Raw genomic sequence first — 12798 nt, forward strand, 5'->3', positions numbered from 1 at the left:
CCAGCAAGTGACAGTTGCAAGAGGCCTGCTTTTCTTTAGTTCGATGTGTGCTGGCTGCCAGGGGTTTTGTACTACTGAGAGGCTAGGAGCCAGGAAAGCTCAGGGTAAGGGCTAGAGGGCAGCAATTTGCAAGCCTTCTTCACCAGAAGAGAGGCTGTGGCTACCAGCTCTCTGCGGCATTGCTGTGTTTGTCCAAACGGACCTGTGAGCTAACAGCTACCACAGCTTTATATTCTCCAAACCAGGGCTGGGGACTGGTAGTTAACTGGATGGATGTGCACAGACCAGTGGCTCTCTACAAGACCACCTTACACACCAAAACAGAGATGCACTCTGCCATCTGCCTGCAACACTACTGGATTACCTGCGTGGGGGTAGGCAGGTACAACCCACAAGTCCACTACACTTCTCAAAGCAGAGATGCTCAGTGGGGCTCTAGAAATGGCACCAGCTTTGCTTGCAGTATTATTGAGGGCCACCATGCCTTGCAGCATTCACAAAAGGGAAGTCTCCTGCCGGGCTTCTGCAGCTGAGCCAGGTGTGTGTGGGTGCATGTGATCTCTGTATCTGTATCCACGGCTGGGGCTTTCTCAGAAGCCAACTCAGAAGGGTTTACTGTAGGGCCGCCTCCCATTCATCTTCCTGAAGGCCCTCCCTGGACGTCTGGGAGACAGGGGGTAACGAAGCCAGATGTTCTCTGAAGCCACATTCCTGAGCCTATCCCAGGTATCTGGCACTCAGCCGTGCCCGCCCCCCTCTCTGGCGTGAATCTCCAGCTGGCTGTGCTCGGCACCCGCCCCTGGCAGGCACAGGAGGCTATGCCTTGATCTGCAAGAACTCATGCTGACAGCGATAACTCTAAAAAGGTGAGGGCAGTGCCCGCCTGCATACCTAATCCTCCAGCCAGCCCCTCTGATCCCCCTTCCCCCGCCTGGCATCTCGGGAGGCTTGGCGGAGGAGGGGGAGGAGACGAGCAGGCAAAGAGCTCCAAAGTCATCGCCTAGATTTATTAGCTCAGGAGTAGAGCTCAAATGAGCTATCGGTCTCTGAGGTCTCTGGAGGGTTTGAGGAGGAGAGGGCAGCCGGGAGGCGAGAGGAGGGGGCCAGGCAGGCTTCTGGAAGGGGGGCTGTCAGGTTCAGCCAGAGCCAAAGAAGCCTCCCTTGCCAGCAGGCAATCCGCCTACGCCAAACCGCTGTCCTCCAGCGCCTCTGCAGAGTCGGCCCCGGGGGGGCCTGGCCTCCAGCGGGGTGCAGACCACCTTGCCCCCTCATGGGAGGCAGGCTAGGCTCCAGCTGGGCAGCCGTGTGGCCGGGCCGCCTTACTTGTTCAGCTCCTCCTTGTCGTTCTCCACATCGGGCTTCTCCTCCTCCTTCTCGGCCTCCTTGTCCTTCTCCTTCTCCTCCTTCTCCTCCTGGCTGCTCCGGGGCATCTGCTGCTGCTGCTGCTGCTGCTGCTGCTGTTGCTGCTGCTGTTGCTGCTGCTGCTGCTGCTGGGTCCCAGGGCCGGGTGGGGGAGGAAGAACAGTGAGTAAGTGAGTCTCCACACCTGAGCTGAGGGAGCTGGCAGAGGAGGGGAGACAGACCAAGTCAGCCGCAGGCCCCACTGCTAGGCCAGGGAGAGGCCTTCGCAATGGCTGGGGGTCCTACAGCCCCTGGGATCTGGGAGACAGGAACCCCGGGCGACGGGCAGAGATCAGAAGCCTGAACTCAACTCACGCCTCCTCCACTGGGTGGCTGTGTGACCCTAGATGAGGGTCTTGACCTCTCTGTGCTCTATTCAGCACACCTCAACCTCAGCCAGGGGCCAAGAGGCCGAAATGAGAGAACCCTCAGGGATCTGGTGTCTGGTGAGAGTGTTAAAGGGGGACTGATGCTATCAACAGCATGGCCAGAGCACGTAAGCACCAGGGGACCTGGGGACACATCCCTGACAAAGCTCAGGCCTGCTTGTCACCACATCTGTAAAATGGGCAGGTGGAGCGGTATCCCGGTGCTTGCTGCCATGTCGAGGAGTCACTCTTGCAGCAGTGGCTCCATCTCCTCACGTCAAGGGGAAGTGAGCCTCTACTTTAAGGGAAGATCAAAGGGGCTCACAGCAAACCAGCCTCCTCTCTCTCCCGTATGATTTCATATGCCCCGTCACACTGGGCTGCCGAATCTGGCAGGACAGGGGAGGAAGTGAAGGCAGCTCCCTCCTTCCCCAGAGGTTGCCTGACTTCCTTTCTGCCCTACCCGATTTCTTTTAAAGCACACACGGATCCCCTCAGCCACCCAAAGTCCTATCTACAGGCAACTGCCAATCCGGACCATCTTTCTAAGCCAATGATACAAGTGAAATGAAAACAAACCCACTGAAAAGCCTTTCAAGTGTGTGGTAGGGGTATGGTCATACCAATTCTCAAACAAGAAGAAAGAAACCCAAGCAGATGGAGAAAGTGGGGGCAGGCGGGGTTTCACTCCCTCTCTGTATCTTTCCTCCCCATCAGGAACACACAGGCTGCCTCAGCCTGCAACCCCCTCTCTAAACCTTCTGGTGCAGCTGGAATTTAGGAAGCAGCAGAGCACGGGCCGGCAGGGGCATCCTGTGGATGCTGGGGCCCAGAGCACAGGTCTGCAGGGAACCCCATGTTCTCTGAAGCTGTAGCAGCAGCCACCCTGAGACCGCCTGGTTTGGGTCTGCCTCCCTCTCTCCAAGAACCACCTCTACTCTTTAAGAGGAGACAAGGGAGCATAACAGCTAGACTCAGAACAGCCTCTCCCCCACCCACCATGTTGCTACCAATTTCTGGTGGCTGGCCCGGTGTCCCTTAACTAGCCTGTCCCTCGCCACCGCCAGCACCCCCCAAATACTAAAGCATAAATTTTCCACAGCCTAGGAGCTATGGCTACCTCTCACACCCAAAAGGCAAAGTCTCTTCTGGAACTGGCCATCCCAGCAGGCAGAAGCAGGGACAGAGGTTTCCCGGTTTGTTCCAACACAGCAGGCCCTCTACACACTCTCCTGGTGAGCCCGGGTCAGGGACCTGGCTCCAGGGCAGGACAGATACTGTGGCTGACTGGGGAGCAGTTCCCTGCCCTATGGGCCACCAGCGTGGCTACTGTCTCCACCTGTCAGATTTGCTGACTTCTACAACACCTGGTAACCTGACACCAGGGTCTGGGCAGGGCAGGGGCTTTCCAACTGCAAGAAGCTTGGCATCTCCCAACACAGCCTTCAGCTGAATCCACACCCAGACCCCCACCTGGGTGGCAGCCTCACTCTGAACCTTTTCTTGCTGTTGCTCCCAATGGTCACATGGGCCCAACTCTGGGCCACCCTCCAGGAGGCATCTGTCATCATCCCCTGGATCTAGGCCGGCGGGTCCTCAAAGCCCACTAGGGTCTCCTCCTCCACAGAGGCCACTGTCCATCCCAGCACGGCCAGGAGCTGTGGCTCCCTACCACCGAGGCCTGGCCCTGCACCAGCGCCTCCTAACAGGGGCAGAATCCCAGGGGTGTCTGTACCCCAGCCAGCACCCAGCTACATGCCTTCCTGTGGCCCTCCTGCCTCAGAATCCTGCAGAAGCCTCACTAGGGAGATGCCTGCGTTTCCCAAGGGCTTACTATACGCCCAACATGGAGCTATCAACTAGCTCCTGGCCCTATGAGGTCCTGAGGATAGTGATGGAGATGAAAAACCAAGAGTGGTGGTGACCGGGGCTCCATGGAGGAGCCCTGTCCCTGGCACCACACCAAGCACCTTGCCACCACTATCCTGCTTAATGCTCTTAGCCAACCTCAGACAGAAAGGGCAGTGACCCCTGTCCCCATCCTGCAGAGAGGCAAAGCCTTATGGTCTCAGGGGGAGGAAAGGTGATGGCCCAGGGAAGGCGGGCATGGTCCCATTGTCCCCAGAGCCCCATTTGGAGTCTCTGACCAGGATCTACAGCCTCGGTGGAGTGGTCTTTAGGCATCCTTGTCCCTTCCTGCCCAGCCCACCTTGTCCCCCATTCAAGACTCCTCGAGCCTCCACCTGAGCCCGGACCAGCCTGTAATGTAATCTCCCCTACCCCTATATCATCAACCACATCACAGCACAAATAACAAAAATAGCTCAAAGTGCCACACACATGTCCTTCTATCACCTCCTATACTAACCCCTTCATTCTCCCATTTTACAGAAGAATAAACTGAGGCACAGAAAAGGCAAGTGACAAACCTCGTAAAGAGGAGTGCCAGGATTCCAACCTAGGCCTGAGTTAACCCCAGCCATACCTGACCCCCTCTCCCGCCATCTCCAACCACCCTGGTGTGCCCCTCACCCTTCTACCAGCCCCCAGCCGGTGCTCTGGGCCCACTTCGTGGGGAGGCCCAGAAGTCCCTATCAGCTTTAGAGCCTGGTCATGGTTCCCATCACTTCCCACTCAGGCTTGTAATCCCAGAACCAGGCACCACTGCCCATACCCGGACACGTTACCAAGCCCTAAGCAGGGGTCAGGGAGGCAGGGACGTGCAGCCAATACCTGCTATCACAGCACCTCTGAGGCCACCATGGAGCCATGGCACTGAGCCCCCAGACGGGCTCATGGTTTCATGTGACCTGACCACCATCTCCCTTAGGAGAGGTGTCTCAGCACCCAAAGCTGAATGGCACCAGTGCAGGGGGTGAAAGGGAGGAATCCCAGGTCCATCCTGGCCTTAAACACATTTTCCAGTGGGTGAGACTCAGCAGGCACAGTAACAATCATCTGCCTGGCCTCCTATTGCCTGCAGGAGGTCAACGGGCTGACTTAGGGGTGCTCTATTCACTCCACACTTATGGGGTGAGTTGAGGTCCCAACCCAAAGGCCCTCCACAGCCAGGTTAGTCTCCAAAAGCCTTCAATGGTCTAGAGCAGCAAACAAGAGGACTGCTAAATAAGCGAGGATGAACACCCACTCCCGTTCCACGTCTAGACCTCAGGCCATCTATGGCTGTGGAATCGCACTTGCTGGCTTTCACAAGCAGTTCAGAGCCCACGTTCCCATGCCCCAAAAGCCGCACATATGGGTCACCTGGGAATCTCTGGGAAGTCCTGACGCCCAGGCCACACCCACACCAATCACAAATCCCCAGGTTAGTCTAATGGGCAGCCAAGCGTGAGAAATAGTGCTTTAGACAAGAAGCCAACCGACTTTTTCCGTAAGAGCCACGTGGTTAATACCTTATGGCCATAGGTCCACTGGTTTCTATTGCAACTACTTGATGCTACATGGTTTGTAACTTGAAAGCAACTAAAATGCAAACAAGTAGGCATAGCTGTGTGCCAATAAAACTTTATTTACAAAAGAGGCAGTGGGCCAGATTTGGCCTGCGAAGCCATACCTTGTCCACCCCTGCTTCAGACCAGCGCTGCTCAATCTAAATTGTACACAAATCAGCCGGGGATAGTGGGAAAATGCAGATTCAGCGTGTCTGGGGTGGGTCCGAGCTTCTGCATTTCTAGGTAGCTTCCTGGAGAGGCTATGCTGCTAGTTCTTGGACCACACAGAGGAACAAGGCTTTCACAGATCCTTATTTCACAAAATACACCCAGGGCCCTTGTCACTGGCAGCAGGTGACACCTGTGGACCTGGGAGAAGAACCAGAGCCCAAACTCCACCATCTCAAATGACTCTGGAACTCATGATAAGGGGTCTACCTTTGCTTTCCAGACATATCAGTGGTCAGACTCACGATGGGCTTCATGCCCAGTGCTCGGTCGGAAATGTCCCTCCCAGACCACTGCACAGCTTTGCAGAAAACCTGACCGGATGTATGGTTAGCCAGAGCCATCAGTGCAAATCCCTGAGGGACCCCTGCTTCCAGAGCGCTGAGTGCAGGACAAGCAACCGTAACTGAGCCTGTACTGTGCTGAAGCCCCAGACCAGGGCTGCTTGGAAAACAGCATGGATAAGAACAATAAATGTTTCACGAAGCCTCCTTTCCCTCGTTATACCTGTGAGATGACAAAATCCTCCCAACAACCCTGAGACTGCCTCTTTATAGAAGCAGTTTTATAGAAGAGGACACAAGGTCATGAGAAGTCAAGGAGCTCACCCAAGGTTGCACAGCATTTCTTAGCAAGATCCTAGGTGTTCTCCTACCTGGGCTAGGAAATCATGCCCTACCCCTACCCCCCTTCAAGCCAAACTGTGCTACCACTTGATCATTCCCTTCACATGTGTGCTCTGAGCCCACAAGGGGGACACCACACCACAAAAAGTGCAGTCCCTAACCTTCCAGAGCTAGTGCCCCAGCTGACGGAGGCTCAGTGCTGATAACACTTTGAGAGGCACAGCAGTTAATGTGGTGACAGTTCCTCCGGATCCACGGGGACAGGGAAGGAGATCTCTGAGTCCCCAGAGGCTTTTGGTTGACAAGGATGAGGGGAATGCTGCAGGGAGGGGACCTGCGTGGGCAAAGGCATGGCAACATGAAAACAAGTACTTTACCACATGACATACGATATAGTGGACATGGCTGCAGAACCTGGCCACCTTTAACACCCACACTCAGACATATAGGTGCCACCCTGGTGGCAGTGGACAGCCACTTTAGTCTTTCGTCAGAGGTGGAGGGGTAGGCGGGGGATGACATCTTCTGCCTCATGTTGTAGGGCAACACAGTAGCTGATCGAGGGAGGCATGGGCATCAGTTCCAGAAAGAGAGAGTCCAGTGAAAAACGGTGCCAACAAATCCCAGTAAGAGCTGATGAGACTTAATCCTCAGATGACAGGTCCTCAGAAACGTGTCATGAGAGTTTTCTGACACCCCCTATACAGCAGCGCCCAGGGCACCACCATCTCATCCACTCACTGGACAAACACATCACTGAGCAGAGACTATGTGCCTCCAGGGAGCAAATCCTGAGAGGGCCTTTGTCCTCATGACACCTGCTGTCTCTCAGCACTGGGGACAAGGGTGCCTGGGAGCCCAAGGCAGGCAGGAGAACTGGGGTTGGGGTCAGGGATCAGACGCAAGACACAAAGGGGTCTCTTCTGGTCGGGGAGGCTGCCACCTCGGCCCCCTACCCTCCTCCTCCAGTCCGTCTGTCCCTCCCGGAGAAACACAGACAGGGATGCCCCCAGAATCTAGACAGCGGTGTGCTGGAGCTGGCTCAGACCAGCTCACAAGAGCAGAGTTTAACTTTCAGGGATTTCGCAGGCAAGCCGTTAAACAGACCCATTATTGAAAACAAAAGTACAGGGATCCCTGGGTGGCGCAGCGGTTTGGCGCCTGCCTTTGGCCCAGGGCGCGATCCTGGAGACCCGGGATCGAATCCCACGTCGGGCTCCCGGTGCATGGAGCCTGCTTCTCCCTCTGCCTGTGTCTCTGCCTCTCTCTCTCTCTCTGTATGACTATCATAAATAAAATAAAATAAAAATTTAAAAAAAAAAAAAAAAGAAAACAAAAGTACATAACCTTACACTTAAAGAACTTAAAAACAAAGACAGTAAGTACTCAAAATTCATCACTTCCCAATTATTTAACTACATGTATCTGCTATCTACGCTCTTCATGGTATTTACATCAGCGACATCCACATAGCAGAAGTGGGATGGGGCACCACGCTAGGCGCGTCCCCTCCCAGTTCCACCTTTGGTGACATCACTTTGGTAGCTTAGATGGGGCACGGTGGGAGTATTGATACCACGGCAACTGTTATGTGCTACAAATCGGGGCTTTGCCCTCAAAAAGCTGCTTGCTAAACACTTACCAGCACTCCCCTGCAAACAGATATGCTGACAAAACTTGAGTAGCATTTAATACACACACACACACACACACACACACATGTGACGTCTGTTCTGCCTGCAGGGAGATGTGTAGTTGTGGCAGCCAAAGCTCTGTTTTAAATTGTCAATCAGATCCTGTCCTGCCACTGGGAATAAAATCAGCAGTCTGCCAGACCACAAAGCCATGTGATCCAGCCCCTGCCCAGACCTGCTCACTTTATGCACTTCCCTTGGGGCTGCTCCCCGCTGCTTCCTGGAAGATGCCATGTTTATCCCTACCTCAGGACCTTTGCACTCGCTGCCTGGAATTCTCCCTCCAGCTCTGCCTGGCTGGTTCCTTCTTATCCCTCAAGTTTAAGCCCAAATGACACCTCCTCAGAGGAGCCTTCGAGGTCAGCTCCCTAAAAGCTGCCCTCCCTCACATCAGCTATCTACTGACATCCTGTAGCCCTTACCACCACCTCAAAGAATCATGCTAATTTACTTATGCACTGCCCATCTCCCACATGGATGTGTCAGCTCTGGGGACCTCATTTGTCTGGTTCACTGTGGAATCACCTAGAATGGGGACAGTGTGAAGGCATGACAAAAGGTCTCCAACATGGCCACCATCCACCCAGGATGATCCACAAGCTGTCAAGGCCAAGGGAGCCTGTCCTGCTGTGGCCTGCATTGGCATAGACCCACACAGATGCTGCTCTTCTGGGAACTATTTCCTGACTCTTGGCAGCCCAGCTTGAGAGGTCCGGATGTGGGGTCCATCAGCCTCTCATCTCTCAACCCCCTGCGGTCCAAATGATCCACGCTCACATTTTCTGGGCTGGGCTCACATTTTCCATGTCTTTCGAAGCTTTTGATGTGGTCTGCCCTGGACAAGGCCGGCAGACAGCCAGGTCTCCCCTGCACCTGAGAAGGCCATGTTTGCCTTCAAAACAGCAGCCCAGTTTGCTTGCTCCCTAGGGTATGGCCTCTCCTGCCTCCCGGGAGCCCACCTACCCTCCTGAGAACAGTGGTCCCTGGAATGCATTTGGGGGGCTGTGTGCCCGGAGGAGCCTCCCACAGGTCTCCCCTTTCTAGGCAGGAATCAGAGACATCTGCTCACTGGAGCCCTAAAACTGGGCAGTCTGGCCTGGCCCCACTTGCTCCCAGCAGTACAGAAGCACCGCCTCTGACAGGCCTGGGCCGCCCAGGAAAGTCAGACAGACCCCCAGGCTGGAGGCCCATCTGGGCTCTGGGTAGCAGCCTGGGACAAGTACACTCACACTTAGCCAGTGGGCCAAGAGGGACAGCCCAGCCCAGAGTCAGTATGGCCATATCTGGCCTGCTACACATCCCTGTCAGACTGCACCAGGGAAAGCCCTCCGGTGATCTCATTGGTTGCGGGGGGGGGGGGGGGGGGAAGCAGCCTGGCTCTGGGAACCAGCTCCAACTGCACAGCAGCTGCCCCCTCCCTATGTGGACCGTGCTTGGCTGGGTCTGCCCTGGAGCAGCCTTCTAGGTCATACTGTCCCCTGTGAGAGCTGCCACAGGCACAGGAGCCTCGGGAGTGCCACAGCAACCGGAACAAGGTCACCTGTCCCTTTGGCGAGGAGCTGGGAGAGGAGGCTCAGAGGGGCGGGGACAATGATTGGGGAGAGGAGGGGGGACAGATAGGGATGCAGGCACAGAGGGAACAGAGATATAGAGACTCACACGTGGGGAAGGAGTCTGGGAGACAGAACACAGAGGGAAGAAAGAAGGTGAGAGAGGGAGGAGGGAAGTGGGGCCCCTGCATGTCCCCCATGGATGCCCCAGGGACAGGCTAGGATGCTGGGCTCAGCTGCCCGGGGGTGCCAGGAACACACATCCTCCATGGCATAGCCCCTGCCATTGCCTGGATGGCCATGAGAGCCCCTTGGTCACAGCCACAGCAGGATGGGCCCTGCTGCCTGGCCCAAATCTGCCTCACACCCTCAGTACCTGATGGTCTCCAGTTAGGCTGACTACTGACCACAGCATTCCTGGGCTCTGGTTCTGCAATTAGCTGGGATAATGGGGCCCCTCTGTCCATGAATCATAAACTATAAACTGTCACAGCCTCAGCCAGTGATTCACCTCATGGAGAGGATGCTCTGGCTTGGGCCCAGCCCACAAGCCCACCTGCCACTCATGGTTGGGTCTCATGGGCCAGGGTCAAGTACCTGAGGGCTCAGCTCCCACTTGCCAAAGGTTAGGTGTGCAGGGTCCAGGGGGTGGGCATGAAGCGACTGGCATTCTAAAAGTCTACGGCTTGGCCTGCATCTCTCTCTGTCAGAATATGGGTAAGTTTCCAGAAGGTGGACGGCTCCCTCTGATGAACACAAGGGTGATTCTGATGCTCCAATGGCCAGTGCACAGGCCTTGCCTCCAGAGTCAAGCACCCATGCCGTGGATGCCAGGGTGGGCCTCATCCCTCTCAGGGAAATGCAGCTGTCAGGGTCTGAGCACAGAGACATCCAATGGGTGATGCTTTTCATCAAGGAGTTTTACATTCTGCTTTTGTAACCATTCAAGCTTTCAAAAGGTGACCAACATGATGAACAAATGGCTTGGTGCAGGGTGTGTGATGAGGGTGTGACGAGACAAGGTGTCATCTGAGCAGATGCAATGATGTCTTGCTACACAACGCTGTGATTAAGCATTCAAGGAAGTCATGACCCTGGGAAGTGTCATTTGCATAGATGAAAATGCACAGGGTTTGTCCCCTGGATGGACGGGCCGGGTCCCCTTCTACAAGATGCCTGCTGCCTGCCTCCACTGCTGCAAATGCCCTCAGCTGTGCACGGCCTGTGGACTGAGACCTGGCCCTGCCTGCCCACCTCAGGACACCTCAGAAGGGCCATTTCAGCTCATGCTACCTTCACAGTCATCTTCTCCTCCCCATCCTTCAACTCTGGTTGGTCTATGTGGCCAGTGATCCTGTGCCATGCCTCAATTTCCTCTTCTACCCCCCTGCTCCCTCCCTCTCCCTTCCTCGGGGGCCCTTCTCAGTAAATATCCCACAGGCTGAGAGGTTCTGAGTGGTCCCCGACCAGCAGCCAGCACTGGATGCCTGTTAGAGAGGTAAGCTCTCGAGTCCCAAGGAAGAGCATAGCCCAGCAGTCACCTCCTGGTGACAGTTGGGAGACCCTCAGCTGGATGCCAGCTCTGTCTCAGGTTTGTGACTCATCCTGGGACCCCAGGAGGGGACAGCCTGGGGACACAGACTACAGCCAGTCCAGAGCAGGTAGTACTATCCCCTCCATTCTGGGGAAAATAGCTTCCTCCCATTGGCCCTGTGGGTTCCTCTCCTACCCAGATGTGGGGATTTGAGCCTGGAACCCACCTTGATCACACTAAAACAGGAATAGTGAGAAGAAGGGCACTGGCAAAGACATCAGGAGCACCCTCATTTCTGGGCCTGGGCTAAGAGCCAGCCAATGCAGAAGATGCACCTTCTACAAGGTGGTAGGTGGGACCACCCAGCCTAAAGAAGCCATCAAGCCACCTGGCACCCATCTCACAGCTCTTCATTGGGACAGTCTGTGAGGCATCAAGACAGCCATGCTGGGCTAATGCCTTCACTCTAGCTTCCTAAAATATCATGGTTCGGTGTGGCTCTGAGGATAGAACTTCTAGTCCTGACATGGCGATAGGCACTCAATGAATGCCCTTAGATGAACACACGGTACTGTGCATCTGACACCTGGCAGGGAGGGCCCATCAAGGAGCGCTTGTCGGGCTGAGAAGCTGAGTGGCCCCTCACGGCCATCCTTAGCCACAGTGTGGGCCCAAGCCACAGGAACCACAGACAGATGCCACAGCCTCCACGGCCACTGCCACCAGGGGGAGGAAAGGACAGGCACGCAGCTGGGGGTGCTAAGAGGGACTGCAAGAGAGTCAGAGAGAGAGAGACAGCACTCTGTGTCTCCCAGAGACGCTCACGGTCCAGGGAGCACAGGAGATCTGAGAGACAGTGTTTCCAGCCACTGGCCCCCCAGAAGCCAGGTGCACATGAGGCCAATAACAGCTTCCTAGGGAGCAGAGATGGAGACCCAGACAGGCCTGGTGCCATGATGTAGATGGGGGCTCAGGGGAGCACTCCCACCCACAGCAAGGTCCATCTGCTCCCTGATGCAGCAGAGCCTACAACAGACCAAGGAACCTACAGGCCGACAAGGTCAATGAGGGGCAGCTTCCACGGCCAAAACGTGACAAATGGGACCACCAGGGTCCCCCCTGCCCTTGGGCTCCCATGGCAGTCTGTGCTGGGTTAGCATCCTGACTATGACACTAAGAGCAGGTTCCTCACCTCCCTGAACCTCTACCTGCTCACCCATAAAGCAGGGATGATGGTATCCACCCCTCACACCGATCCTGGTGCCAAGTGAGTGGCCAGCAGTGTCGCTGTCCCATCACACTGCAAGGCCAGTGCCTGGCAATTCTGACAGGGCTCCCCTGTCTCGCTGGCCTCCTAGCAACTCCCCAACAAGGCAAATACTGGCTGAGACAACTAAGTCCTCCTCTAAAACTAAAGGGACCCAGGAAGGTGGGGCAAAGCCTGACTTGCTCCCCTCAAGAAATAAATACATGACCGATGGCTCAGCCCCCATCTACCTGAGGAGGAGCAGGGGGAAGGGAGCGGCTACCTCCTGGCAGCAGAGGCTCTGCCCCCGAGGCCACCCAATGTCTGTCTTCCTGTGGCTGCTCAGGGAGGTGAGGGGGCCGTCTCCGGGGTGGAAATAAAAGGCTAGGCTCTTTACTCAGAAGCCCACACAGATAGGAGAGTCGGGACAGGGAAATGGGCAAAGGGAAGGGGACACAAGGTGGGACTCGTGCGCTGGAGCCTAAGACTGCCAAGGCCCAGAGCTGCCAGGGGTGGGGTGTGTGCTGGTCAGACACAAGAATGAGGCAGCAGAGAGGTCATCTGGGCGCAGCCGTTCCGCAGTCCCCACACCCTTCTCACCCGCTGGTTGGGCATGCAGTGGGTCTCTGCAGCCTCTCCTGTCTGCTCCCAGTCTCCTGTTCTCAGCCCGTGGGAGACCACCACCTCCTGCGCCCGTCT

The 12798-nt window shown here is 55.8% G+C and overlaps 1 protein-coding gene across 16 annotated transcripts in view; it reads right to left on the bottom strand.

Moving 5' to 3' along the window:
• Positions 1-12798, bottom strand: part of NCOR2 (nuclear receptor corepressor 2) — a 211435-nt gene that overhangs the window by 67865 nt on the left and 130772 nt on the right. For 15 of the 16 annotated variants that reach the window (XM_055322397.1, XM_055322400.1, XM_055322401.1 and 12 more), the window contains one exon: positions 1324-1490. In XM_055322397.1, coding sequence (XP_055178372.1) covers positions 1324-1490 — 167 coding nt within the window. The remainder of the gene's footprint in view (positions 1-1323; positions 1491-12798) is intronic. The other variant, XM_055322399.1, reaches the window with a different exon arrangement.

Source organism: Nyctereutes procyonoides, unplaced genomic scaffold (assembly GCF_905146905.1).
Source record: "Nyctereutes procyonoides isolate TBG_1078 unplaced genomic scaffold, NYPRO_anot_genome, whole genome shotgun sequence".
Taxonomy (NCBI): Eukaryota; Metazoa; Chordata; class Mammalia; order Carnivora; family Canidae; genus Nyctereutes; species Nyctereutes procyonoides.